Source organism: Pelophylax lessonae, assembly GCF_965119305.1.
Source record: "Pelophylax lessonae genome assembly, chromosome: 13".
Lineage (NCBI taxonomy): Eukaryota > Metazoa > Chordata > Amphibia > Anura > Ranidae > Pelophylax > Pelophylax lessonae.
Genome location: NC_138780.1, coordinates 179,723,230 through 179,750,271, shown reverse-complemented (window position 1 = coordinate 179,750,271; position 27,042 = coordinate 179,723,230). Strand labels below are relative to the sequence as shown.

Genomic DNA, 27,042 nt, shown 5'->3' with positions numbered 1-27,042 from the left:
AGCAGCACACCCCAATACAGATCACATTGTAAGGCTGAAGAGGGATATCTGTTGGTCACAATGGGTCTCCTGTAGGATGTTCTGAGACCCCAAGATGCAGCGGGGTGTAGAGAAGGGTGGGTTTCTGTCATCCTAGGACTGTTAGGCTCTGAGCTCTGGAGGGGTGTCAGGCTGCCGGGATGGGTGGCTGACCTTAAAGGCCTCCAGCTCTATCAGTGATTGGTTAATTCTGGAAATTGTAGGGTACGGTGCCATGTCCACCTTAAACCTGTAGCAAAACAGAAATTGTGTTAGCATATTCACTATGTTGTCAAAAGTATTGGGATGCCTGCCTTTACACGCACATGAACTTTAGTGCCATCCCAGTCTTCGTCCATAAGGTTCAATATTGAGTGGCCCACCCTTTTGCAGCTAAAACAGCATAAATGCTTCTGGGAAGGCTGTCCACATAGTTTGAGTGTCTGCGGGAATATTTGACTATTCTTTCAGAGGCGCATTTGTGAGGTCAGGTACTGTTGGACGAGAAGGCCTGGCTCGCAGTCTATGCACTACTTCATTCCAAAGGTGTTCTATCGGGTTGAGGCCAGGACTCTATGCAGGGCAATGAAGTTCCTCCACCCCAAACTCACTTATCCATGTCTTCATGGACCTTGCTTCGTGCACTGATCTAAATCATTTGGTGGAGGGGGGATTATGGTGTGGGCTTGTTTTTCAGGGGTTGGGCTTGGCCCCCTTAGTTCGAGTGAAGGGAAATCTTAAGGCGTCAGAATACCAAGACATTTTGGACAATTTCATGCTCCCAACTTTGTGGGAACAATTTGGGGATGGCCCCTTCCTGTTCCAACATGACTGCTCACCGGTGCACAAAGCAAGGTCCGTAAGGACATGGATGAGCGAGTTTGGAATGGAGGAACTTGACTGGCCTGCACAGAGTCCTGACCTCAACCCAATAGAACACCTTTGGGATGAATAAGAGTGGAGACTGCGAGCCAGGCCTTCTTTCCAACATCAGTGCCTGACCTCACCAATGCATTTCTGGAAGAATGATCAAACATTCCCATAGACACACTCCTACACCTTGTGGACAGCCTTCCCAGTAGAGTTGAAGCTGTTATAGCTGCAAAGGGTGGGCCAACTCAATATTGAACCATATGGACTAAGACTGGGATGCCATTAAAGTTCATGTGCGCATAAAGGGAGGCGTCCCAATACTTTTGGTAATATAGAGTATGTGGGTTGTATTATCACCACAGATCCCCAGTAAAGGTGGGGGGCGTGACCTAGAAGCAGCCAGACATTAGTCTGATAAACATCTGAGCTCTCCCCAGATGTACAGAGTTGGGGGTGCAGGGTCTGAGCCCTCCCTGGACAGTGAAGGGGGGTTGTTGTATAGAGTGACAGGCAGAGGAAGACCCAAGGTATGGTGGGGAAAGATGTGGCAGGGGGTGGAATGGTTTTGGCTCATGGAGAGTTTTTTTGTTGATTGTGATCGCTCCAGCCAGGTGGGTAGTGTGTATGTGATTGGTTTAGTGGAGTGCATGTGGTGCTCACCTGTCAGCATTGAACACCTGGGGTACTAGACACAGATCAGCCATCGTCACCTGCAGGGAGAAGACCCATTGTGTTAGGGCTGGGCCCCAGCTGAACAGCCCTAAGTTTGTCTGGTTTAACATTTGGGAAAGCAATAACTAACAATAAAAGAAACTCCGTCAACCACTTCCCTTCCAGCGATGACTTTTGGTGGATGTGCCGGGATGATATCTGCGGCTGCAGGCATCACCCCCAGTATAGTATTTCAGAGCCAACGATTGTTTCTCTTGTAATAGCAAGTGGAGCAGCTTACTAGCCACTCAGTTGCTATTACAAGGGGGGGGGGGGGGGCATCCTCATCTTTTGCAGCTTTCGGCAACAGACTCTATTGACCAGCCGGTGGGTCCACGGGATGGCCCGCCAAGCCACGAGCGGCTGTTCATGACATCACATCTGGTTTACTCGGAAACCATCTGCGCCAGTTTTTAAAAATCGAAAGCATTCAAAAACAAAGATGTTGGTGTTTGAATGCTCTTAAGTGCAGAGGGTTTTGGGGTCTTATAGACCCCAGATCTCTAAGAAACTGTACCTGTCACATGCCTATTGCTGTCACAAGGATGTTTACAATCCTTGAGGCAGCAATAAAAGTGATAAAAATAAAAAAAATTAAAGCAACAGTGTAAAAAAAAAAAAAAGAATTTAAGTGCCCCTGTCCTCCCGTGCTTTGTGTCGGGCCTGCATGCATGCAGACAGTGATCGTGCCACAGCATGAGGTATCACCGCAAACGTCAGATCATGGACAGTAATTCTAATAACTCCTCTGTAAATCTAAAGCAGTGTTTCTCAACCTTTTTTCAGTCAAGGCACCCTTTAAAATTTTGGACAGTCTCAAGGCACCCCATTCTAAAATGTAAAAAGGATTCTAATAGTTTTACATAATGCAGCAGCATTGACACCTGTAGGACACCCAACATTAGAGGTGACTTATTCTTCCAAAGCAACTACATTTTTGCACACTAGTACCGACTAGTATTCCATTGTTTCTTGTCTCACTCATTTTCTCTCCATTAGTCAGCTAAAATGACCCCCAGAGTTGACTGAGAGGGGCAGGGGAGGGTCAAACAAGGATGCTGTGCAGACGAATAAAAACCCTTTTTATCAACACTGATGACATCACTGGTTAGGATGCCGTGACTGGAAGGTTGAAATTGTGCACAATAAAAACCTATGGCTTTGTGTACCTAAAAGGCAGGCTTGATCCACCTGCTGGCTTGTATATATTTTTGGGCAATTTTTAGGCATTTTGCCAAGGCACCCCTGAAGAAACCTCCTGGGCACCCTGTTGAAAAAGGCTGATCTAAAGTGTTGCCTATGGATAGTAACATTTATGCAGTTTGTTGCTGCTGCACAGGCGTGTGCGATTTTAAAGCATAACATTTGGTATCTATTTACTCAGCGTAACATCTTTTCTATTATGCCGAAAAAAAAAATTTGTATTTTTTGCATTAAAATTTAAAAAAAAATTTGCACAAAAAATTGCGTTTGAAAAACCGCTCTGCAAATACCAGGTGACATAAAAAAGTTGCAAAACCTACCAATTTATTCTCTAGGGTAGTGTTTCTCAACGCCGGTCCTCAGGGCACACTAACAGGCCAGATTTTAAGTATTACCTTGGGGAGATGCAGACTAGAGTACTGCAATCACTGAGCAGCAAATTATATCACCTGTGATGTATTTCAGTTATCTTGCAAACCTGGCCTGTTAGTGGGTCCTGAGGACCGGAGTTGAGAAACACTGCTCTAGGGCCTCTGCTTTAACCACTTGCCGACCAGTCACGTTGACCGTACTGCAGCAAAGTGGCTCGTTCCCATCCAGCGACGTAGACCTACGTCGCTGGACTCCTCCCCTTGTGGGCGCAGCGCCCTACTGGAGGCTCGCGCGCTGCTGTATTCAGTCACAGCGGCGATCGCTGCTGCTCTTCCCCGATCGTCGGGGAATCGAGTCTGGAAATCCGCCCGCTTGTGTAAACAAAGCGGGCGGATCTCCTAAGTGACAGACAGGGTCAGATTGCAGGGTTCAGCATAGCTAAACATCCGATCTGTCCCTGTGTCACTCAGTCACCTCCCCCCACACATGTTAGTAAGCACCAGGCATACATTAACCCCTCCCTCTCCAATAAAATGAACCCCTTCCCTGCCAGTGTCATTTTTACAGTAACAGTGCATATTTATAGCACTGATTACTACAGTAATGTCACTGGTACCCCCAAAAGTGTCAAATGTCAGTCAAGGGTCCGATCTGTGCACCGCAATGTCGCAGTCCCGCAAAAAAAAAAAATCACAGATCACCGCCATTACTCGTTAAAAAAAAAAAAAAAACACCAAAAATGACAGAAATCTTTCCCTTAGTTAGTAAACGCAATAACTTATGCGCAAACCAATCAAAAATACACTTATTGTGATTTTTTTTTTTTACCGAACCTAGGTAGCAGAAAACAAATTGGCCAAAAATTTAAAAAAATTTTGATTTTTACATTTTTTTGGGGGGGAATTTCATATAAAAAAATGTGAAAAATATTGTTTTTTACAAAATTTACGCTCTTTTTTTTGTTTATAGTGCAAAAAGTAAAAATCGCACAGGTGATCAAATACCACCAAAAGAAAGCTCTGTTTGTGGGGAAAAAAAGGACATAAATTTTGTTTGGGTACGGCGTTGCATGACCGCGCAATTGTCAGTTAAATTCGCACAGTGCCGAATCGCAAAAAGTGGCCTGGACGTAAGACAGCAAAATCCTCCGGTGGTAAAGTGGTTAAAACCATATTCCATTTTATTAAAAAATATTACTCACAATATCTCAACATTTCCATCCAAAAGATAATTAGGGCATTATAGAGGAGTTTCCCCATTTTCAACGCTCACCCCCTGGGCTAACATTAGTAGGAGGAGCGATGTGCTAAAGATTGTTTTCTTCCTCCGCTTCTTGGTCACATGACTCCCGCTGATGTGTGTCTTCCGGTTATCCCCGCCGAAGGTGACGAGCCTCACTTCCGCCGGCGCTCGTCTGACAGACGAACGTCACTTCCGCTTATCGCGGATTGGCGGGAGTTCGTCGTCATCGTTGGGCGCTCTTGATTGGTGGACGCCACTTCCGCCGATTGCGGATTGGTAGGCGTTCGGAACCATTTCAAGGCTCAAGCTGCACCTGATTGGCTAATGAGCGTCCCCTCCGCTGATTGCGGATTGGTGGACGTAGGACGACATTACTAATTATAGACATACTACGGCGTGGTGTGGGACCAATAGGCGGAGATGTGGGGCTACTTTAGGCGTGTGAGTTGTGTCTGGGGTCACGCCCAGACGAAGTCTATTGAGACGAAACGTTGGCGACTCCAGACGCAACATCCACACGCCCCCTGGAAAATAGCCGGCCTCCATCATCCTTTGCCACGTGGGATTATTCGCGGGACACCGCATCTTCATCCCCAGGTTTAATGATTTGACAAGCCTGTTTGTTCTTGAGATATTGTGAGTAATATTTTTTAATAAAATGGAATATTGTTTTTAAATGGGATTACGCTATGGGCTTCGCTTTCTTTTCTTCCCACATATTCATTTATGTTTGGTGAAAAATACTGAGGAGTACGAATCCTGCACTGATCCGTTATATGTTTCTTGAGAAGTGGTTTATTTGCATCAATTAAGCATCCCTTGAACACCGGATCGTCAACGGTCTTGATTACTAGCTGGGAGAGGCTGGTTCATTAAGTTGAACAGCCACGGAAATCTGGTAAGCTGCTTAATATATCCCACCACCGAGGTGTTCCCTTCCTTCTCATACCCTGGGTGTCACGGGCTGAATCACTTCTTGCAACATTGTGCACGTGGATTCATGATTTCATTTTATATCATTTATATTGGGACTTATTCACTTGGACACTTTTTTCTTTATTACAAACATTATTGTGATTAGTGGTTTTCTTCCATTTATTTGGACACTATTTTTCAATTTTTGATCATCAATATTTTTAGCGCTACACTTTTATGGTTTACTGTTATTTTTGAGTCACTGTTGGTTGATTTTGTGTTGGCTGCTGACATACATCTACTAATTATTTATCATATTAGCGCGGAAATTTTTTCTATTTTTTCTAAAGTGGTTAAAAAGAATGTTTGGGGCGGTTCAAGAATTCTAGCAGAAATATTAACATATGAACAAAAAGTGCCAGAAAAGTCTCGGACTGGAAGTGGTTACACTGAGAACTGTCCATCCCTCTGCCATGCCTCTGTACCTCGTCTCCCACGCAGTACCGTCCCGCTGTCTCCTGCAGGAGCTGCTCCAGAGCTGTAAGTAGACAAGAGGCATTAAGTGAGCGCCCCTTCATGGGACTGGAGAACCCCCCTACTCTGCACAACCTCCATGTGTCCTGAGCTCTGTCCTAATCTACAGCACTCTGCCCACATCTTATCACCTTGGAAGCCGCTTCGAATGAAATGCTGCGCCCATTCTTGGCTCGCGTCTCCCACTTTTTTCAGGACAGCCAGGTTCTGGGGGAACAGACAAGGAGGACTGTGAGCCATTTTGCTTTGGAAGTCTCGATTTGTGGTTCTCACACCTGGTACCTACCTGCAGCGGCTGGATCCCAGATGTGATGTGGTCACTGATCATCCGGGACCGTGCTTTCTGAACAGGGTCTCGTGGGAGCAAGGCTGGGCTGGGTCGGGTCTCCTCCAGGTATTCGATGATTGCCAGCTGTTTGGGGGAGGGCAACAATCATTATTTTTGCGATTGTCAATTAAGGCACACAGGAATTCAGAAACAGACGGGATATACTGCTGCCCACAGGAGATTGGCAAACAGGTTGGTAGCCAGTCCCCGTAAAACCTCTCTTCTAACCAGTATACCTCAGTTTTCTGCTAGTGTCCCTAGGAGAATAGATGCCTTTTCTTCAGCTCTGATAGAGGAATAATACACTGCTCAAAAAAATTAAAGGAACACTTTTTAATCCGAGTATAGCATCAAGTCAAACTCCTGGCATATTGATCTGGTCAGTTAAGTAGCAGAGGGTTTTTTTAATCAGTTTCAGCTGCTTTGGTGTTAATGAAATTAACATGGGCACTAGATGGGCAACAGTGAGACAATCTCCAAAAACAGAATGGTTTTACAGGTAGAGGCCACTGAAATGTTTTTCCCTACGCATCTTTTCTGTTTGTTTTTTACTAGTTATGCATTTGGCTGGGTCAGTGTCACTACTGGTAACATGAGGTGATACTTGGACCCTATAGAAGTTGCACAGGCATTCCACCTGACCAAACAATTAGAAACAGACTTCATGAGGGTGGCCTGAAGGCCCAAAGTCCTCTAGTGGGCCCTGTGCTCACTGCCCGGTACTGTTTTGCTCGATTGGCATTTGCCACTGAACATAAGAATTGGCCGGTCCGCCACTGGCTCCCTGTGCTTTTCACAGATGTGAGCAGGGTCACCCTGAGCACATGTGACAGACGTTAAAGGATCTGGAGTAGCCGTGGAGAACATTATGCTGCCTGTAACATCGTTCAGCATTACTGGTTTGGTGGTGGGTCAGTGATGGTCTGGAGAGACATATCAATGGAGGGACACACAAACCTCTACAGGCTAGACAATGGCACCCTGACTGCTATTAGGTATTGGGATGAAAGCCTTGGACCCATAGTTAGACCCTATGCTGGTGCAGTGGGTCCTGGGTTCCTCCTGGGCCACGACAATGCCTGGCCTCATGAGGCAAAAGTATGCAGCCAGTTCCTGGAGGATGAAGGAATTGATAACATTGAAATGCCCCGACACTCGCCCGACCTAAATCCAATAGAACGCCTCTGGGACATTATGTTTTGGTCCATCTGACGCCACCAGGTTACACCTCCGTCTGTTCAGGGGCTCAGTGATGCCCTGGTCCAGATCTGGGAGGAAATACCCCAGGACACCATCCGTCGTCTCTAAAAGGAGCATTCTCTGACATTGTCAGGCATGCATACAAGCACGTGGGGGCCATACCATTTTGGCTGACTACCATTTTGAGTTGCTACAATGAAATTTAAGCAAAATGGACTAGCCTGCTGCATCATTTTTTCATTTTGATTTTCGTGGTGTCTTTGAATTCAGCCCTCTGTAGGGTGATCATTTTAATTTCCACCAAAGAATGTGGCATCATTTCGTCCTAACGCATTACCCAGTCCATGTCAGTATAGATATCCAGCATGAGATTTTTCCCTATTGAGACTGTTTTCAAAGTGTTCCATAAATTTTTTTGCAACTAATTTTTTTCCCCTGATTAGTTTGTATGGCCCCCACGTGCTTGTATGCATTCCTGACAACGTCGGGGCATGCTCCTAATGAGATAACAGATGGTGTCCTGGGGTATTTCCTCTCCGATCTGGACCAGGGAATCACTGAGCTCCTGAACAGACTGAGGTGTAACCTGGCGGCATCGGATGGACCGAAACAATGTCTCAGAGGTGTTCTATCTTTGCTACCGGTCCTGCTGATGGGTTAAGGGCCTTTGATGGCCATGACCAACTATCCTAGAGTAACTGCCTGTCTCCTAGAATATCCTACATGCTCTTGAGACTGTGCTGGGAGAGCAAGCAAACCTTCCGACAACGGCATGTATTGATATGCCTTTGCAACCTCTAGGGTCCAGGTATTGCCGCATGCTACCAGTAGTGACACCGACCCTAGCCAAATGCAAAACTAGTGAAAAACCGTCAGAAAAGAGTAGGGGAAAAAATGTTAGTGGCCTTCACCTGTAAAACCATTCCTGTTTTTGAGGTCATCTCATTGTTGCCCATCTACTGCACCTAAATTAAATTAACACCAAAGCGGCTGAAACTGATTAAAAATCCCTCTGCTACTTAAATGACCAGATCAATATCCCAGAAGTTTAGTTGACTTGACGCTATACTCTGATTAAAGTGTTCCTTTCATTTTTCGAGATAAGATAACTATATATATATATATATATATATATATATATATATAGCGATAATGATCGATCAAGCCTGATGTTTTGACTCAGGACAGTGCAACTACCCCCCAGGTGACCCCTTTTTTGTAAAGTAGACCGTCCAGGGTATTTAGTAAGAGGCATGGCAAGTTTGTTTTTGAAGTGGTAATTTTTTAGAAAATTAAGAATTTAAAAAAAAATGTTTTCACAATTTATTTTTTTACACACTTTCACCAGTGCAGTACACCATTAGCATATAATGGGTCAGGTGGTGAATAGGGACACTGACCTGGGAAAGTGTTACCATAGTAACTTTGTACTACTCTGGGGAAGTAATCAGTATTTTTTTTTTTTCTTAAAGCCCGTACACACGATAAGAAAATCTGAAGGGAAAATTCGTCCGACCTGCCGATTTTCGGATTGTTAGTATGGTGCTTTCGACAGCCCACTCCGACTTTTCGGCTGACAAAATCCTGATGTGCAGGCTATAAAATTTTTGTTGTCCGTAATACAACGTCCGATTTTCGTCTCATTAGTACAGTTTTCGTCTGAAAAAAATCTTAAGAGCAAGTCTGGGCATGCTCAGAGACGAAAGAACACATACAAAGCAATCCAACACATGACATCACTTCTGAAGTAGAATTCTGTCATACGGGAAAATTCGTATGAAAATAACCTCTTCACTTTCCACATCAGACTAGCATGCAGCAAAAAACAGACAACAGATCGTTCGATAATCTTATCGTGTGTATGGGGCTTTAGGGTCCTTTCAAATGGCCATTCTGCCTAGTGGACTCTGCTTTGCTCAGTGGGGGATCGAGCTGCTGAGCAGGTGGAGGACAGGTACGTCTCTGCTTACTGTGCTGAGATGGACCTGTCAGACCCCTGCTCACCTCTATGGGGAGATCGGATGAAAATTGACTGTCTGTTTTAATCCGACCTGATCCTCGAGATGGAGGGAAAATAGGGTTACCATCCGTCTGGATTTCATGAACTGATCAGATAGCAGTGGGAGCTTCAGATCAGGTCTGCCTGAAAAACTGACAGGTGGACCTGATCAGAAAGCCTGTGTGAAAGGGGCCTTACACATTATGATTGTTTCTACCAGTGAAATTCCGTGGTATAAGTGACCATTTTTACTAAATGAAACTGATTCATTCAGTGTGTTTTGTTGTGATTGGTCACATCTAATCACATGGTAAAGATGGACTGTGATTGGCCCTGTCTGTACCATGTGATTAGTGTGACCAATCAGCTAGCAACACAATGGATGCCATGAAAGGAAGCCATCCCATTGTTTACAATTGTCATGTGATCTGCTGTGATTGGTCACAGCGATCACACTGTACCGGTAGCAAGCCGGTACACTGATCAGTCATTGGCTGGGTTTGATGGACACAGCGGGTAACAGATCGCATAGCAGAGTGGCCCGCGAGGATGTCATAAGTTTGGCAGTTTTGAATGCTGTCTTTTTTTTTTTAATCTGGCGCCGAGTTCCCCCGGAAGTGATGTCACTTCCAGGTTTTTACATGGAGACCCGATCAGAGCTGAATGCGGCTTTGATCGGGTCTTCGGCGGCCGTGCAGGATGGTTGTCCAGGTCTCGCTCCTTGTAATGACAGCCGGTCGGCTTCTCAGCCGCATCAGTTGTCATTACAAGACAGCTGACCGTTGGCTATGGACGCCGGTACCGGGGTGATGCCTCTAGCTGCAGGCATCACTCCGGTACAAGCACTTTCTGAAATATCGATTCCGATAGATCAGGGAAAGTGCATATCGGCCCCCGATATATATCGGCTTTGCCGATAAATCGGTCGGTCCTTAGTATAGACTCCCTTAAGGATTTGAACCGACAACCCCAGTGCTGCCAGGCATAGGTGCTACCACTGTACTGCCCACTGCTACCAGCTGTCAAGGATAAAGGTCTGTGGTGAGTAGCTAGCCAGCACAAGGACCTTAATTTGAGGAAGAGGGAAGATCTAATTTTGAGCAGGTAAAAAACAGTTGTTATAGGTTGAAATACTTTTGTTGACCACTAGAGGAACTCGAGCCAAATCTAGGTGGCTGGCTGCACACGGGCACTTACAAATCTTACGTACAATCTAGTGCACTGTGGAGCAACCTGGCAGTTATCGCACACTTCTAAGATGCCGCAAGCTAGAATCTTGGCATAATCACTGTCCACACATACACATTTGGCTATTCGTTATGAGATAAAAAAAAAAAAAAAAAAGAGAAAATACCTTTTGTATCACCTGATTCCCCATTTTAGATTGGAAGCTCTAAGGGCCAGTTCACACTATATGCAGTGACAGATGTTTTACCGCATTGCAAAAAGTTGTCACCGCAGGAAAATTCTTTACCACACCTATGGGGCCGTCCCTGCAGGCATACAACCACACACTCTGCTATAGGATTCAGTTTGTTTCTGCCTAGTTTAGGAGTAGGACCTAGTTCCCTGCTGGGACTTCGGTCTTAGCTTGCTTTTTTATTTTAAAGGGAACCTTTGTTAATTTAATTTTTTAGCTAGTTATGTTCCTGAGAGAACAGCAATCAACAGCTGGACTGGGTTTCGGACTGCGACATTGCGGTGGACAGATCGGACCCCTAACTGACATTTTTGGGGGTACCAGTGACATTACTTCAGTAATCAGTGTTAAAAATATGCACTGTTGCTGTAATAATGGGCAGGGAAGGGGTTAACATTATGGGTGATCAAGGGGTTAAATGTAACCCTAGGGGAGTGATTCTAACTGTGGGGGCGGCGTGGCCTCTGAAATTACCATAGAGACATGTGATCCTATATAGAAGGGTCACATGGGCTCTATGATCATTCCAGGGAGAAAAACTAGAAAACCCCTAGCCTCCTGAGAGCGAGCGACGTACATGTACGGCGATTCGCCTGGGAGCGGCTGCTTGCTGCAGTATATCTGCGGCGGGCGGTCGTAAGGAGGTTAACTGACCAAACATGCAGCAAGCAAGATTTTTAACACCACAACAGAAGCGCAACGGACCAGTGTGAAGACACACAATTCAACGGATGCATTTTTCTTGCGCTAAAGGTGCCGATAATGGCAGACAATAAATTCATATTAAATTCATGATATTAAAACGTCAAATATATACAATATTGTTAAATTTAATAAAATTGTATACAAAAATATATATATATATATATATATATATATATTTTTAAAACTGTTATTTTTGGTTTTGGCCAAGTGCATCCTGCATTTTTGGTACCAAAACTTCAATTTGGTGCACCTCTAATAATAAAGATTGTGGTTGATGTGGTTGATGCTAACCCTTTAACTGCTTACCGACCACCGCACGACTATTTACTGCGGCGGTCAGCCCCTCACAGGCAAAGCGACGTAGTACTACGTCGCTAGCCTGTGAGGGTCTCAGGAGCGAGCGCGCGCCCACCGGAGGCACGCTACACCCCCCCCCCGCGCATGTGACCGGCGGACCCGATCGTCCGCCGGTCACTCGCAGTCCTCGGTGGAGAGGGAGAAAGGCAGGCGGCTAATGTAAACAAGCCGCCTGTCATTCTCCCCTGTGTAGGAATAGTGATCATACGGTTCTACTATGTAGGACCGTTGATCACTGTTCCTACACCTCAAGCCACAGCCAATCACAGTTAGAATCACGCCCCTAGGGACACACATAACCACTCCCTCTCAAAAAGAAGTTAACCCCTTCACTGCCAGTGTAATTTTACAGTAACAGTGAATATTTATAGCACTGCTTACTGTAGTAATGTCACTGGTAACCCCAAAAGTGTCAAAAATGTCAGTCAAGGGTCTGATCTGTCCGCCGCAATGTCGCAGTACCGCAAAAAAAAAAAAAATCGCAGATCGCCACCATTACGTGTTAAAAAAAAAAAAAACAACAAAAATTACAAAAATCTTTCCCTTTGTTAGTAAACGCAATAACTTTTGCGCAAACCAATCAAAATACGCTTTTTGCGATTTTTTTTTTTTTACCAAACATATGTAGCAGAAAACAAATTGGCCTAAAATGTTAAAAAATTTTGATTTTTACATTTTTTTGGGGGGGAATTTCATATAAAAAAAATGTGAAAAATATTATTTTTGCAAAATTTACGCTTTTTTTTGTTTATAGCGCATGATCAAAAAATTGCACAGGTGATCAAATACCACCAAAAGAAAGCTCTGTTTGTGGAAAAAAAAAGGACGTCAAATTAGTTTAGGTACAGCGTCGCACGACTGCGCAAATGTCCGTTAAAGTCACGCAGTGCCGAATCGCAAAATAGGCCCTGGTCAGGAAGGGGGTAAAATCTTCCGGGGCTTAAGTGGTTAACCAATCATTCTTAGGGGCCTCCTTTAACCTGCTAGGAGGAGAGGTTCTGCATTATAAAGTGGCCAAAGTTTATATGAACCAGCTTATGTCAAGGATATGATTTCCGGCACCAGCGCATCAGTCTAACTGTGACAAGTCCACACCAGCATTATTGTCGCAAGTTGGCCCCATATAACTGTTTTGTCGATCTCTTTGGGGTTCTGTACAAAAGACACCTACAATTTTATATGTGCATATAACCCACGGGACTTGTAGATCCATCAGTCACAGATTTTAAAAGTGACAATGGCTGCAGGGGAGATAACGCCATTTATGATGAAACATGTAGAGCGGTGCTGCGTGCTTACATTGCACCTACGCTGATCCCAGAACCGAGGGTGAATTGCCGAAAACTCGATGACTTTACACCAGGAATTATTGGAGATTTCGACCACTTGCTGTTTTCACAGAACACCGGCAGCCTTTAGACTCCAGTACACGCTATAAGGAGTGGGCATTGTTAGTCCACCCACTAGTTGTCACCCCTCGAAGGCGGCCATGTTGTTTGGTTGCTAGCGGGGGGACTAAAATTGTCCACTCATTATAGCATGTAGCGAAGTGTATACGCTGCCGCCTGTTCCGTGAGAATTATCTATGGTGTACAGTGACCGGAAGTACCTAATTGGAGTTCTCGGCAAGTTGGAGTTTTCGGCAGAACACCAGCAGCCTTTACACCCTGGTACATGCTATAATGTGTGGACATTGTTAGTCCACCCACTAGTTGTCGCCCCTTGGAGGCAGCCATGTTGGCTCCTAGCAGGGAGGCTAAAATTGTCCACTCATTATGGCATGTATTGGAGTGTATACGCTGCCGCCTGTTCTGTAAAAACACTAAGTGGTCGAAATCTCCAATTATTTATGATGTACAGTCAAAAGTGCAGGGTCTGAAGGAGAACCTGAGGAGGGCTGGAGTCAGCTGAATGCTGAGACCCTGATAGGCAGAGACGAAGACATGCTGTGGCTGTACAGAGAGGTGCAGGATCTGTAGGAGTTCTGTCCTCTTCTCCACTGCTGACTTTGAAACAAGCGGCGCAGCTGCAGGAGAGGCACGAGGGCCACGTGAAATGGCCTGGCGGGCTAAATTTGGCCCGGGGCCTTGTGTTTGACACATGTGCCATAGAGAGGTTCTGGTAAACGCCCCTATTATTGGAGGTGGAGGTTTTCACAGAAGGAGATTTTATCACTGTTGGTGCTGGATCTCTTTCGATGAGTTTTTAACCACTTGCCGACCGCTCACTGGAGCTCTACTGCGGCAAAGTGGTTAGTTCTCCTCCCCTTGTGGGCGGCGCACGCGCGCCGCCGGAGGCTCGCTCCCGCTGTATTCAGTCACAGCGGGAGTCGGGCCAGGGGAGGAGCGGCGGTGATCACCGCCGCTCTTCCCCGATCATCGGGGAATCGAGTGTGGAGATCCGCCCGCTTGTGTAAACAAAGCGGGCGGATCTCCTAAGTGACAGGCAGGGTCAGATTACAGGATTCAGCATAGCTGAACCTGCGATCTGTCTCTGTGTCACTCGGTCACCTCCCCCCACACACGTTAGTAAGCACCAGGCATACATTAACCCCTCCCTCTCCAATAAAATTAACCCCTTCCCTGCCAGTGTCATTTTTACAGTAACAGTGCATATATATAGCACTGATTACTGCAGTAATGTCACTGGTACCCCCAAAAGTGTCAAAAATGTCAGTCAAGGGTCCGATCTGTCGCCGCTATGTCGCAGTCCCGCAAAAAAAAAAAAAAAAAAAAAAAATCGCAGATCGCCGCCATTACTAGTTAATAAAAAAAAAAACACCAAAAATGACAAAAATCTTTCCCTTAGTTAGTAAACGCAATAACTTTTGCGCAAACCAATCAAAATACGCTTATTGTGAATTTTTTTTACCAAACATAGGTAGCATAAAACAAATTGGCCAAAAATGTAAAAAAAATTAGATTTTTACATTTTTTTTGGGGGGGGGGGGATTTCATATAAAAAAAAAAATGTGAAAAATATTGTTATTTTTTCAAAATTTACGCTCTTTTTTTGTTTATAGCGCAAAAAGTAAAAATCGCACAGGTGATCAAATACCACCAAAAGAAAGCTCTGTTTGTGGGAAAAAAAGGACGTAAATTTAGTTTGGGTAAAGCGTCGCACGACCGCGCAATTGTCTGTTAAAGTCGCACAGTACTGAATCGCAAAAAGTGGCCTGGACGTAAGACAGCAAAATCCTCCGATGGTAAAGTGGTTAAAGAAGATTTCTTCAAATGATTCCTTACTTATTCACGTGAACTTATATAACAATCTAGTGTTATGTTTTATTGAATGTTTATTTAATTTTGTTCCACATTGCACAAGCGTGGCTTTTGTTGTTTCGGATTTGCAATTACTATGGTGAGTCGCTGCTCTGCACAAACTATTTCAGACATTGGCAGTACAGATCTGCAGGAGAAGAACTATCTGTATCTGTGTGCAGTCAGCCCTGATGCAGGAAAAAGCCGAGAACCTCTGAACTGCTTTGTTTTATTGATCTCGAGGTTTATCTCAGTGGCCCTTCTATGTATCAGATCTGAGAATTCTCCATCATAGATGGTTTTCTCCACTCCAATAATATTGTTTAGATCCGCAGACTCTTCCTATCAGTCAGGAATTGTTTCGGCAGGCTGAGGATCTCATACTCACCGATTGGCTCAAGGTGACGCCGTCGATCCTCAGCGCTGGAACTTGCAGCATGGGGTTCACCCGCTTAAATTCATCTGTCAACTTGGGGAAAGGAGGGAGAAAGAATGATCAATAAATGTAGATTTTTTTAGACTGTGGAACTAAAATTCCCAGAATTCCTCAAGGAAAATCAAAGTAAACATGTCTCCAGCTGGAAACACTGAATGCCCCCCACCCTCCAATCTACACATATAGGAGACCTACCTGTTGGCCACCATCTTTGATAAGGTTGATGGGTTGTTGATCGTACTCAATACCTTTCAGGGCCAGAGCTGTAAACACAGAGACAGTTGGTAGAAGGTGTGGGAGGGGCCTGGATGGGTCCCTGGGGGTGGGCAGGACTGCTAGAACTAAAGCTTTTCCTTCCCTACTGGGATCATGTGGTACAATCTGTAGGTCTGGTAATCTGATTGGATAATTCCACCTCTAGATAAGGTTCACTCTTCTCTGATTAGATGATCCCAGCTCTGTATAATGGTTCCCCCCTTTAGGGGATTGAATGATCCCAGCTCTATAGAATGTTCCCTCTTCTGGGATTGGATGATCCCAGCTCTATATAATGTTCCCTCTTATGGGATTGGATGATCCCAGCTCTATAGAATGTTCCCTCTTCTGGGATTGGATGATCCCAGCTCTATATAAATGTTCCCTCTTCTGGGATTGGATGGTCCCAGCTCTATATAATGTTCCCTCTTCTGGGATTGGATGGTCCCAGCTCTATATAATGTTCCTTTTTATGGGATGGGATGATCCCAGCTCTATATAATGTTACCTCTTCTGGGATTGGATGATCCCAGCTCTATATACAACTGTCCTTATGGAATTGGATGATCACAGCTCTATATAAATTTTCCCTCTTCTGGGATTGGATGGTCCCAGCTCTATATAAATGTTCCCTCTTATGGGATTGGATGGTCCCAGCTCTATATAATGTTACCTCTTCTGGGATTGGATGGTCCCAGCTGTATATAATGTTCCCTCTTATAGGATTGGATGATCCCAGCTCTATATAATGTTCACTCTTATGGGATTGGATGATCCCAGCTCTATAGAATGTTCCCTCTTCTGGGATTGGATGGTCCCAGCTCTATATAATGTTCCCTCTTATAGGATTGGATGATCCCAGCTCTATATAAATGTTCCCTCTTATGGGATTGGATGATCCCAGCTCTATATAAATGTTCCCTCTTCTGGGATTGGATGGTCCCAGCTCTATATAATGTTCCCTCTTATGGGATTGGATGATCCCAGCTCTATATAATGTTCCCTCTTCTGGGATTGGATGGTCCCAGCTCTATATAATGTTCCTTTTTATGGGATGGGATGATCCCAGCTCTATATAATGCTCCTTTATGTGGGATTGGCTGATCCCAGCTCTATATAATGTTACCTCTTCTGGGATTGGATGATCCCAGCTCTATATACAACTGTCCTTATGGGATTGGATGATCCCAGCTCTATAGAATGTTCACTCTTCTGGGATTGGATGGTCCCAGCTCTATATAATGTTCCTTCTTATAGGATTGGAACGTCCCAGCTCTATATAATGTTCCCTCTTATGGGATTGGATGATCCCAGCTCTATATAATGTTCCCTCTTATGGGATTGGATGATCCCAGCTCTATATAAATGTTCCCTCTTATGGGATTGGATGATCCCAGCTCTATATAATGTTCACTCTTCTGGGATTGGATGGTCCCAGCTCTATATAATGTCCCCTCTTATGGGATTGGATGATCCCAGCTCTATATAATGTCCCCTCTTATGGGATTGGATGATCCCAGCTCTATATAAATGTTCCCTCTTATGGGATTGGATGATCCCAGCTCTATATAAATGTTCCCTCTTATGGGATTGGATGATCCCAGCTCTATATAAATGTTCCCTCTTATGGGATTGGATGATCCCAGCTCTATATAATGTTCACTCTTATGGGATTGGATGATCCCAGCTCTATATAATGTTCCCTCTTATGGGATTGGATGATCCCAGCTCTATATAATGTTCCCTTCTATGGGATTGGATGATACCAGCTCTATATAAATGTTCCCTTCTATGGGATTGGATATCCCAGCTCTATATAATGTCCCCTCTTATGGGATTGGATGATCCCAGCTCTATATAATGTTCCCTCTTATGGGATTGGATGATCCCAGCTCTATATAATGTTCCCTTCTATGGGATTGGATGATCCCAGCTCTATATAAATGTTCCCTCTTATGGGATTGGATGATCCCAGCTCTATATAATGTTCCCTCTTATGGGATTGGATGATGCCAGCTCTATATAATGTTCCTTAATGTGGGATTCTGCGATTGGACAGCTGAGGGGAACTGTACAGAGATTGGATCATCTGGGGATCTTCCTTTCACATTCCAATCTTTATATGATAAAGAAAAATGTTAGTTTGGGAAAACAGTATAGTGTGACTGCGGGGGAACATGTGACAGACATCAAAGAGAAGCTGTCAGAAAGCGGTTACCTGACTCAGCTGAGGCTCCTGCCATTGGCAGATTCCCTGGTGCAGCATTGCAACACCCCTCCCCCCCCCCACCCCCGCGGAGCCTCACCTGGGCCATCTAGGTGGGTTCCCTTTTAGGCATCACACTGATCTGTACCATGTGTGGCCACCATGACACCCAACAGACAGAACTCACCGATACGAACTCTCCATGTGCAGGAGCTGCGGAAATATCCAAACAGGAGGGGCTGGAGAGAGAAGAGAAATGTCAGCTAAGGGAACCTGGACAGCGCTGAGCATGGCCTCTGCACACCATACAGCACCAATCGGAGGCTTAGCACACAGGCCAGCACCTCAAGTTTCCTTCCCATACAGCACCAACCGCAGCCTCTGCACACAGGTCACCTCCCCCCACTATACAGCACCAACCACAGCCTCTGCACACAGGTCACCTCCCCCCACTATACAGCACCAACCGCAGCCTCTGCACACAGGTCAGTACCCCCACTATACAGCACCAACCGCAGCCTCTGCACACAGGTCACCTCCCCCCACTATACAGCAGCAACCACAGCCTCTGCACACAGGTCACCTCCCCCCACTATACAGCACCAACCGCAGCCTCTGCACACAGGTCACCTCCCCCCACTATACAGCACCAACCGCAGCCTCTGCACACAGGTCACCTCCCCCCACTATACAGCACCAACCGCAGCCTCTGCACACAGGTCAGCACTAGGGATGTAACGATATCGAAGATATCGCGATATCGTATCGTCGTGGTCGTATCGCGATATCGTCGTGGTTGGGTTACAATATTAAAAGGACAGGTGTCCGTCAAAAAGCAAGAGGAGTAAACACAGTCCCGCGGAACAAATCAGTGTTTTATGTTGTCATGGATCCATAAATACAACAATAAATTGCCTGTTGACTGGCAAAAGCAGAATAAATGTCGGTATTTTTTTGCTATTATCATCACAAACACTATCATGAGCTATTTAACAATACCATGAGCTTTTCCACAATATCGCAATAAATATCGTACCGTGAGGTCAATATCGAAATTGTATCGTACCGTGAGATTTTGATATCGTTACATCCCTAGTCAGCACCCCCACTATACAGCACCAACCGCAGCCTCTGCACACAGGTCAGCACCCCCACTATACAGCACCAACCGCAGCCTCTGCACACAGGTCACCTCCCCCACTATACAGCACCAACCGCAGTCTCTGCACACAGGTCACCTCCCCCCACTATACAGCACCAACCACAGCCTCTGCACACAGGTCAGTACCCCCACTATACAGCACCAACCGCAGCCTCTGCACACAGGTCACCTCCCCCCACTATACAGCACCAACCACAGCCTCTGCACACAGGTCAGTACCCCCACTATACAGCACCAACCGCAGCCTCTGCACACAGGTCAGCACCCCCACTATACAGCACCAACCGCAGCCTCTGCACACAGGTCACCTCCCCCCACTATACAGCACCAACCGCAGCCTCTGCACACAGGTCACCTCCCCCCACTATACAGCACCAACCGCAGCCTCTGCACACAGGTCAGCACCCCCACTATACAGCACCAACCGCAGCCTCTGCACACAGGTCAGTACCCCCACTATACAGCACCAACCGCAGCCTCTGCACACAGGTCAGCACCCCCACTATACAGCACCAACCGCAGCCTCTGCACACAGGTCACCTCCCCCCACTATACAGCACCAACCGCAGCCTCTGCACACAGGCCAGCACCCCCACTATACAGCACCAACTGGAGCCTCTGCACACAGGCCAGCACCCCCACTATACAGCACCAACCGCAGCCTCTGCACACAGGCCAGCACCCCCACTATACAGCACCAACTGGAGCCTCTGCACACAGGTCACCTCCCCCACTATACAGCACCAACCGCAGCCTCTGCACACAGGTGAGTACCCCCACTATACAGCACCAACTGGAGCCTCTGCACACAGGTCACCTCCCCCCCACTATACAGCACCAACCGCAGCCTCTGCACACAGGTCACCTCCCCCACTATACAGCACCAACCGCAGCCTCTGCACACAGGTCACCTCCCACCACTATACAGCACCAACCGCAGCCTCTGCACACAGGTCAGCTCCCCCACTATACAGCACCAACCGCAGCCTCTGCACACAGGCCACCTCCCCCCACTATACAGCACCAACCACAGCCTCTGCACACAGGTCAGCACCCCCACTATACAGCACCAACCGCAGCCTCTGCACACAGGTCACCTCCCCCCACTATACAGCACCAACCGCAGCCTCTGCACACAGGTCAGCACCCCCACTATACAGCACCAACCGCAGCCTCTGCACACAGGCCAGCACCCCCACTATACAGCACCAACCGCAGCCTCTGCACACAGGTCACCTCCCCCCCACTATACAGCACCAACCGCAGCCTCTGCACACAGGCCAGCACCCCCACTATACAGCACCAACCGCAGCCTCTGCACACAGGTCACCTCCCCCCACTATACAGCACCAACCGCAGCCTCTGCACACAGGTCACCTCCCCCCCACTATACAGCACCAACCACAGCCTCTGCACACAGGTCAGCACCCCCACTATACAGCACCAACCGCAGCCTCTGCACACAGGTCAGTACCCCCACTATACAGCACCAACCGCAGCCTCTGCACACAGGTCACCTCCCCCCACTATACAGCACCAACCGCAGCCTCTGCACACAGGTCAGCTCCCCCACTATACAGCACCAACCGCAGCCTCTGCACACAGGTCAGTACCCCCACTATACAGCACCAACCGCAGCCTCTGCACACAGGCCAGCACCCCCACTATACAGCACCAACTGGAGCCTCTGCACACAGGTCACCTCCCCCACTATACAGCACCAACCGCAGCCTCTGCACACAGGCCAGCACCCCCACTATACAGCACCAACCGCAGCCTCTGCACACAGGTCAGCACCCCCACTATACAGCACCAACCGCAGCCTCTGCACACAGGCCAGCACCCCCACTATACAGCACCAACCGCAGCCTGTGCACACAGGTCAGTACCCCCACTATACAGCACCAACCGCAGCCTCTGCACACAGGTCAGTACCCCCACTATACAGCACCAACCGCAGCCTCTGCACACAGGCCAGCACCCCCACTATACAGCACCAACCGCAGCCTCTGCACACAGGCCAGCACCCCCACTATACAGCACCAACCGCAGCCTCTGCACACAGGTCAGCACCCCCACTATACAGCACCAACCGCAGCCTCTGCACACAGGTCAGTACCCCCACTATACAGCACCAACCGCAGCCTCTGCACACAGGTCAGCACCCCCACTATACAGCACCAACCACAGCCTCTGCACACAGGTCACCTCCCCCCACTATACAGCACCAACCGCAGCCTCTGCACACAGGTCACCTCCCCCCACTATACAGCACCAACCACAGCCTCTGCACACAGGTCACCTCCCCCCACTATACAGCACCAACCACAGCCTCTGCACACAGGTCACCTCCCCCCACTATACAGCACCAACCGCAGCCTCTGCACACAGGTCAGTACCCCCACTATACAGCACCAACCACAGCCTCTGCACACAGGTCAGTACCCCCACTATACAGCACCAACCGCAGCCTCTGCACACAGGTCAGCACCCTCACTATACAGCACCAACCGCAGCCTCTGCACACAGGTCAGTACCCCCACTATACAGCACCAACCGCAGCCTCTGCATACAGGTCAGCACCAACCGCAGCCTCTGCACACAGGTCAGCACCCCCACTATACAGCACTAACCGCAGCCTCTGCACACAGGTCAGCACCCCCACTATACAGCACTAACCGCAGCCTCTGCACACAGGTCACCTCCCCCCACTATACAGCACCAACCACAGCCTCTGCACACAGGTCACCTCCCCCCACTATACAGCACCAACCGCAGCCTCTACACACAGGTCAGCACCCCCACTATACAGCACCAACCGCAGCCTCTGCACACAGGTCAGCACCCCCACTATACAGCACCAACCGCAGCCTCTGCACACAGGTCAGCACCCCCACTATACAGCACCAACCACAGCCTCTGCACACAGGTCACCTCCCCCCACTATACAGCACCAACCACAGCCTCTGCACACAGGTCACCTCCCCCCACTATACAGCACCAACCGCAGCCTCTACACACAGGTCAGCACCCCCACTATACAGCACCAACCGCAGCCTCTGCACACAGGTCAGTACCCCCACTATACAGCACCAACCGCAGCCTCTGCACACAGGTCAGCACCCCCACTATACAGCACCAACTGCAGCCTCTGCACACAGGCCAGCACCCCCACTATACAGCACCAACCGCAGCCTCTGCACACAGGTCAGTACCCCCACTATACAGCACCAACCGCAGCCTCTGCACACAGGTCACCTCCCCCCACTATACAGCACCAACCGCAGCCTCTGCACACAGGTCACCTCCCCCCACTATACAGCACCAACCGCAGCCTCTGCACACAGGTCAGCACCCCCACTATACAGCACCAACCGGAGCCTCTGCACACAGGTCACCTCCCCCCACTATACAGTACCAACCGCAGCCTCTGCACACAGGTCAGTACCCCCACTATACAGCACCAACCGCAGCCTCTGCACACAGGTCAGCACCCCCACTATACAGCACCAACCGCAGCCTCTGCACACAGGTCAGCACCCCCACTATACAGCACCAACCGCAGCCTCTGCACACAGGTCACCTCCCCCCCACTATACAGCACCAACCGCAGCCTCTGCACACAGGTCACCTCCCCCCACTATACAGCACCAACCGCAGCCTCTGCACACAGGTCACCTCCCCCCACTATACAGCACCAACCGCAGCCTCTGCACACAGGTCAGTACCCCCACTATACAGCACCAACCGCAGCCTCTGCACACAGGTCAGCACCCCCACTATACAGCACCAACCACAGCCTCTGCACACAGGTCACCTTCCCCACTATACAGCACCAACCGCAGCCTCTGCACACAGGTCAGCACCCCCACTATACAGCACCAACCGCAGCCTCTGCACACAGGCCAGCACCCTCACTATACAGCACCAACCGCAGCCTCTGCACACAGGCCAGCACCCCCACTATACAGCACCAACCGCAGCCTCTGCACACAGGTCACCTCCCCCCACTATACAGCACCAACCGCAGCCTCTGCACACAGGTCAGTACCCCCACTATACAGCACCAACCGCAGCCTCTGCACACAGGCCAGCACCCTCACTATACAGCACCAACCGCAGCCTCTGCACACAGGCCAGCACCCCCACTATACAGCACCAACCGCAGCCTCTGCACACAGGTCACCTCCCCCCACTATACAGCACCAACCGCAGCCTCTGCACACAGGCCAGCACCCCCACTATACAGCACTAACCACAGCCTCTGCATACAGGTCAGCACCCCCACTATACAGCACCAACCGCAGCCTCTGCACACAGGCCAGCACCCCCACTATACAGCACCAACCGCAGCCTCTGCACACAGGTCAGTACCCCCACTATACAGCACCAACCGCAGCCTCTGCACACAGGTCAGCACCCCCACTATACAGCACCAACCGCAGCCTCTGCACACAGGTCACCTCCCCCCACTATACAGCACCAACCGCAGCCTCTGCACACAGGTCAGTACCCCCACTATACAGCACCAACCGCAGCCTCTGCACACAGGTCAGCACCCCCACTATACAGCACCAACCGCAGCCTCTGCACACAGGTCACCTCCCCCCCACTATACAGCACCAACCGCAGCCTCTGCACACAGGTCAGTACCCCCACTATACAGCACCAACCGCAGCCTCTGCACACAGGTCAGCACCCCCACTATACAGCACCAACCGCAGCCTCTGCACACAGGTCAGCACCCCCACTATACAGCACCAACCGCAGCCTGTGCACACAGGTCAGTACCCCCACTATACAGCACCAACCGCAGCCTCTGCACACAGGTCACCTCCCCCCACTATACAGCACCAACCGCAGCCTCTGCACACAGGTCAGTACCCCCACTATACAGCACCAACCGCAGCCTCTGCACACAGGTCACCTCCCCCCACTATACAGCACCAACCGCAGCCTGTGCACACAGGTCAGTACCCCCACTATACAGCACCAACCGCAGCCTCTGCACACAGGTCACCTCCCCCCACTATACAGCACCAACCGCAGCCTCTGCACACAGGTCAGTACCCCCACTATACAGCACCAACCGCAGCCTCTGCACACAGGTCACCTCCCCCCACTATACAGCACCAACTGCAGCCTCTGCACACAGGTCAGTACCCCCACTATACAGCACCAACCACAGCCTCTGCACACAGGTCACCTCCCCCCACTATACAGCACCAACCGCAGCCTCTGCACACAGGTCAGTACCCCCACTATACAGCACCAACCGCAGCCTCTGCACACAGGTCACCTCCCCCCACTATACAGCACCAACTGCAGCCTCTGCACACAGGTCAGTACCCCCACTATACAGCACCAACCGCAGCCTCTGCACACAGGTCACCTCCCCCCACTATATAGCACCAACCGCAGCCTCTGCACACAGGCCAGCACCCCCACTATACAGCACCAACCACAGCCTCTGCACACAGGCCAGCACCCCCACTATACAGCACCAACCGCAGCCTCTGCACACAGGCCACCTCCCCCCACTATACAGCACCAACCGCAGCCTCTGCACACAGGTCAGTACCCCCACTATACAGCACCAACCGCAGCCTCTGCACACAGGCCACCTCCCCTCACTATACAGCACCAACCGCAGCCTCTGCACACAGGTCAGCACCCCCACTATACAGCACCAACCGCAGCCTTTGCACACAGGCCAGCACCCCCACTATACAGCACCAACTGCAGCCTCTGCACACAGGCCAGCACCCCCACTATACAGCACCAACCGCAGCCTCTGCACACAGGTCAGCACCCCCACTATACAGCACCAACCGCAGCCTGTGCACACAGGTCAGTACCCCCACTATACAGCACCAACCGCAGCCTCTGCACACAGGTCAGCACCCCCACTATACAGCACCAACCGCAGCCTCTGCACACAGGTCACCTCCCCCCACTATACAGCACCAACTGCAGCCTCTGCACACAGGTCAGTACCCCCACTATACAGCACCAACCGCAGCCTCTGCACACAGGTCAGTACCCCCACTATACAGCACCAACTGCAGCCTCTGCACACAGGTCACCTCCCCCCACTATACAGCACCAACCGCAGCCTCTGCACACAGGTCACCTCCCCCCACTATACAGCACCAACCGCAGCCTCTGCACACAGGTCAGCACCCCCACTATACAGCACCAACCGCAGCCTCTGCACACAGGTCAGCACCCCCACTATACAGCACCAACCGCAGCCTCTGCACACAGGTCAGTACCCCCACTGTACAGCACCAACCGCAGCCTCTGCACACAGGTCAGCACCCCCACTATACAGCACCAACCGCAGCCTCTGCACACAGGTCAGCAGTCACCTTCTCTGTAGACGCCATACTTCCAAGAGGAGATTCTGAACTCTGACCAATCAGCAGTGTCCTCAGATCCGCCCCCCATGTGGCTCTGATTAAAGTCTGGTACAAAGTGCAGCCCCCAACCCCCCTCCATTGAGAAATCAAAGCTGGACTGTGTAGGTCTCATAGCAACCAATCAGATCCTTCCACACTGCACTACAGCCATAAGTAGTTGCTATTGGTTACAGACACCACCATATAGACAGCAACCAATCAGAATTAATATTTCAGGGATTTGGTTTCAGTAGGCGTGGCCTTGTTGCTATGGGTTACGGCGCCATGTTCCATGGCCAGAAGTTGGTGAACTGGAAATACTGATCTAATAACTTCCTGTGTACTGCCCCCAAGGGGCGACAGATACCAGGGTGTGTGTTTTGTTGTTGCCCAATCAGCCTGTACCTCCAGGATGCAAGGGACCCCTGGGAGTAAATTGGGGGGTGTAGTGTGGCCTCTGATGGGTGGATATAGCTGGGGCCCCTGATAGGTGGCTATAGGTGGGGCCCCTGATGGGTGGCTATAGGTGGGGGGCCCCTGATGGGTGGCTATAGGTGGGGGGCCCCTGATGGGTGGATATAGGTGGGGAGCCCCTGATGGGTGGCTATAGGTGGGGGGCCCCTGATGGGTGGATATAGGTGGGGGGCCCCTGATGGGTGGATATAGGGGGGGTCCTGATGGGTGGCTATAGGTGGGGGGGGCCCTGATGGGTGGCTATAGGTGGGGGGGCCCCTGATGGGTGGATATAGGTGGGAGGCCCCTGATGGGTGGCTATAGGTGGGGGGCCCCTGATGGGTGGATATAGGTGGGGGGCCCCTGATGGGTGGATATAGGGGGGGTCCTGATGGGTGGCTATAGGTGGGGGGGGCCCTGATGGGTGGCTATAGGTGGGGGGGCCCCTGATGGGTGGATATAGGTGGGAGGCCCCTGATGGGTGACTATAGGTGGGGGGCCCCTGATGGGTGGATATAGGGGGGGGGCCCTGATGGGTGGCTATAGGTGGGGGGCCCAGACAGTTCTCCCTATCAATCAGGGATCCCAACCTGCTGGGGTGGTAGGAGGGGCAACATATGGCATTTTATCAAGACACGCCCCTCATTCCTCCCTAGCCTCGCCCACGCGGACCCTCCAGGGTTAACCCATCATTACATTTTGCTGCGATATAAATATGTAAGACAGAAAGCTCCAGGGGGAGGGGGGGTCAGTGTCCCTGATTGGGAAGTTGTAAGACCAGGGATGACAATTCCAGGCAGAACTCTCCTGCTCCCCATGCTAGTTGCTAAGGGTTACTGATCTCAGCATGCCACTTGACTCCCCGCCTGCCGTATCCACCAATCAGCACTCAGCACATACCTTCCCCAGTGCCGCCATCCTGCAGCGCTCAGAGGGGCGGGGCCAAAAGGCGCTTCGAGTATCGGGTTATAGGCAGGTCCCGCTGGAAGGGG

At 49.4% G+C, this 27,042-nt stretch overlaps 1 protein-coding gene across 2 annotated transcripts; it reads right to left on the bottom strand.

The window, feature by feature from the left end:
- On the bottom strand, nt 1–27,034 carry GSTZ1 (glutathione S-transferase zeta 1). 2 transcript variants are annotated; one of them, XM_082275135.1, is made up of 9 exons: nt 26,951–27,034; nt 18,222–18,273; nt 15,769–15,836; nt 15,526–15,606; nt 6,155–6,280; nt 6,000–6,075; nt 5,820–5,872; nt 1,552–1,601; nt 1–268 (listed from the first exon to the last, which is right to left on the bottom strand). In XM_082275135.1, the coding sequence occupies exons 1-9, from the start codon at nt 26,966–26,968 to the stop codon at nt 142–144; spliced, it is 651 nt and encodes a 216-aa protein (XP_082131261.1). In that variant the 5' UTR covers nt 26,969–27,034; the 3' UTR covers nt 1–141. The 2 variants fall into 2 exon arrangements, with proteins under 2 accessions (XP_082131261.1, XP_082131260.1); XM_082275134.1 differs by lacking the exon at nt 26,951–27,034 and adding an exon at nt 25,568–25,670.
- Between the last annotated feature and the right edge of the window lie 8 nt (nt 27,035–27,042).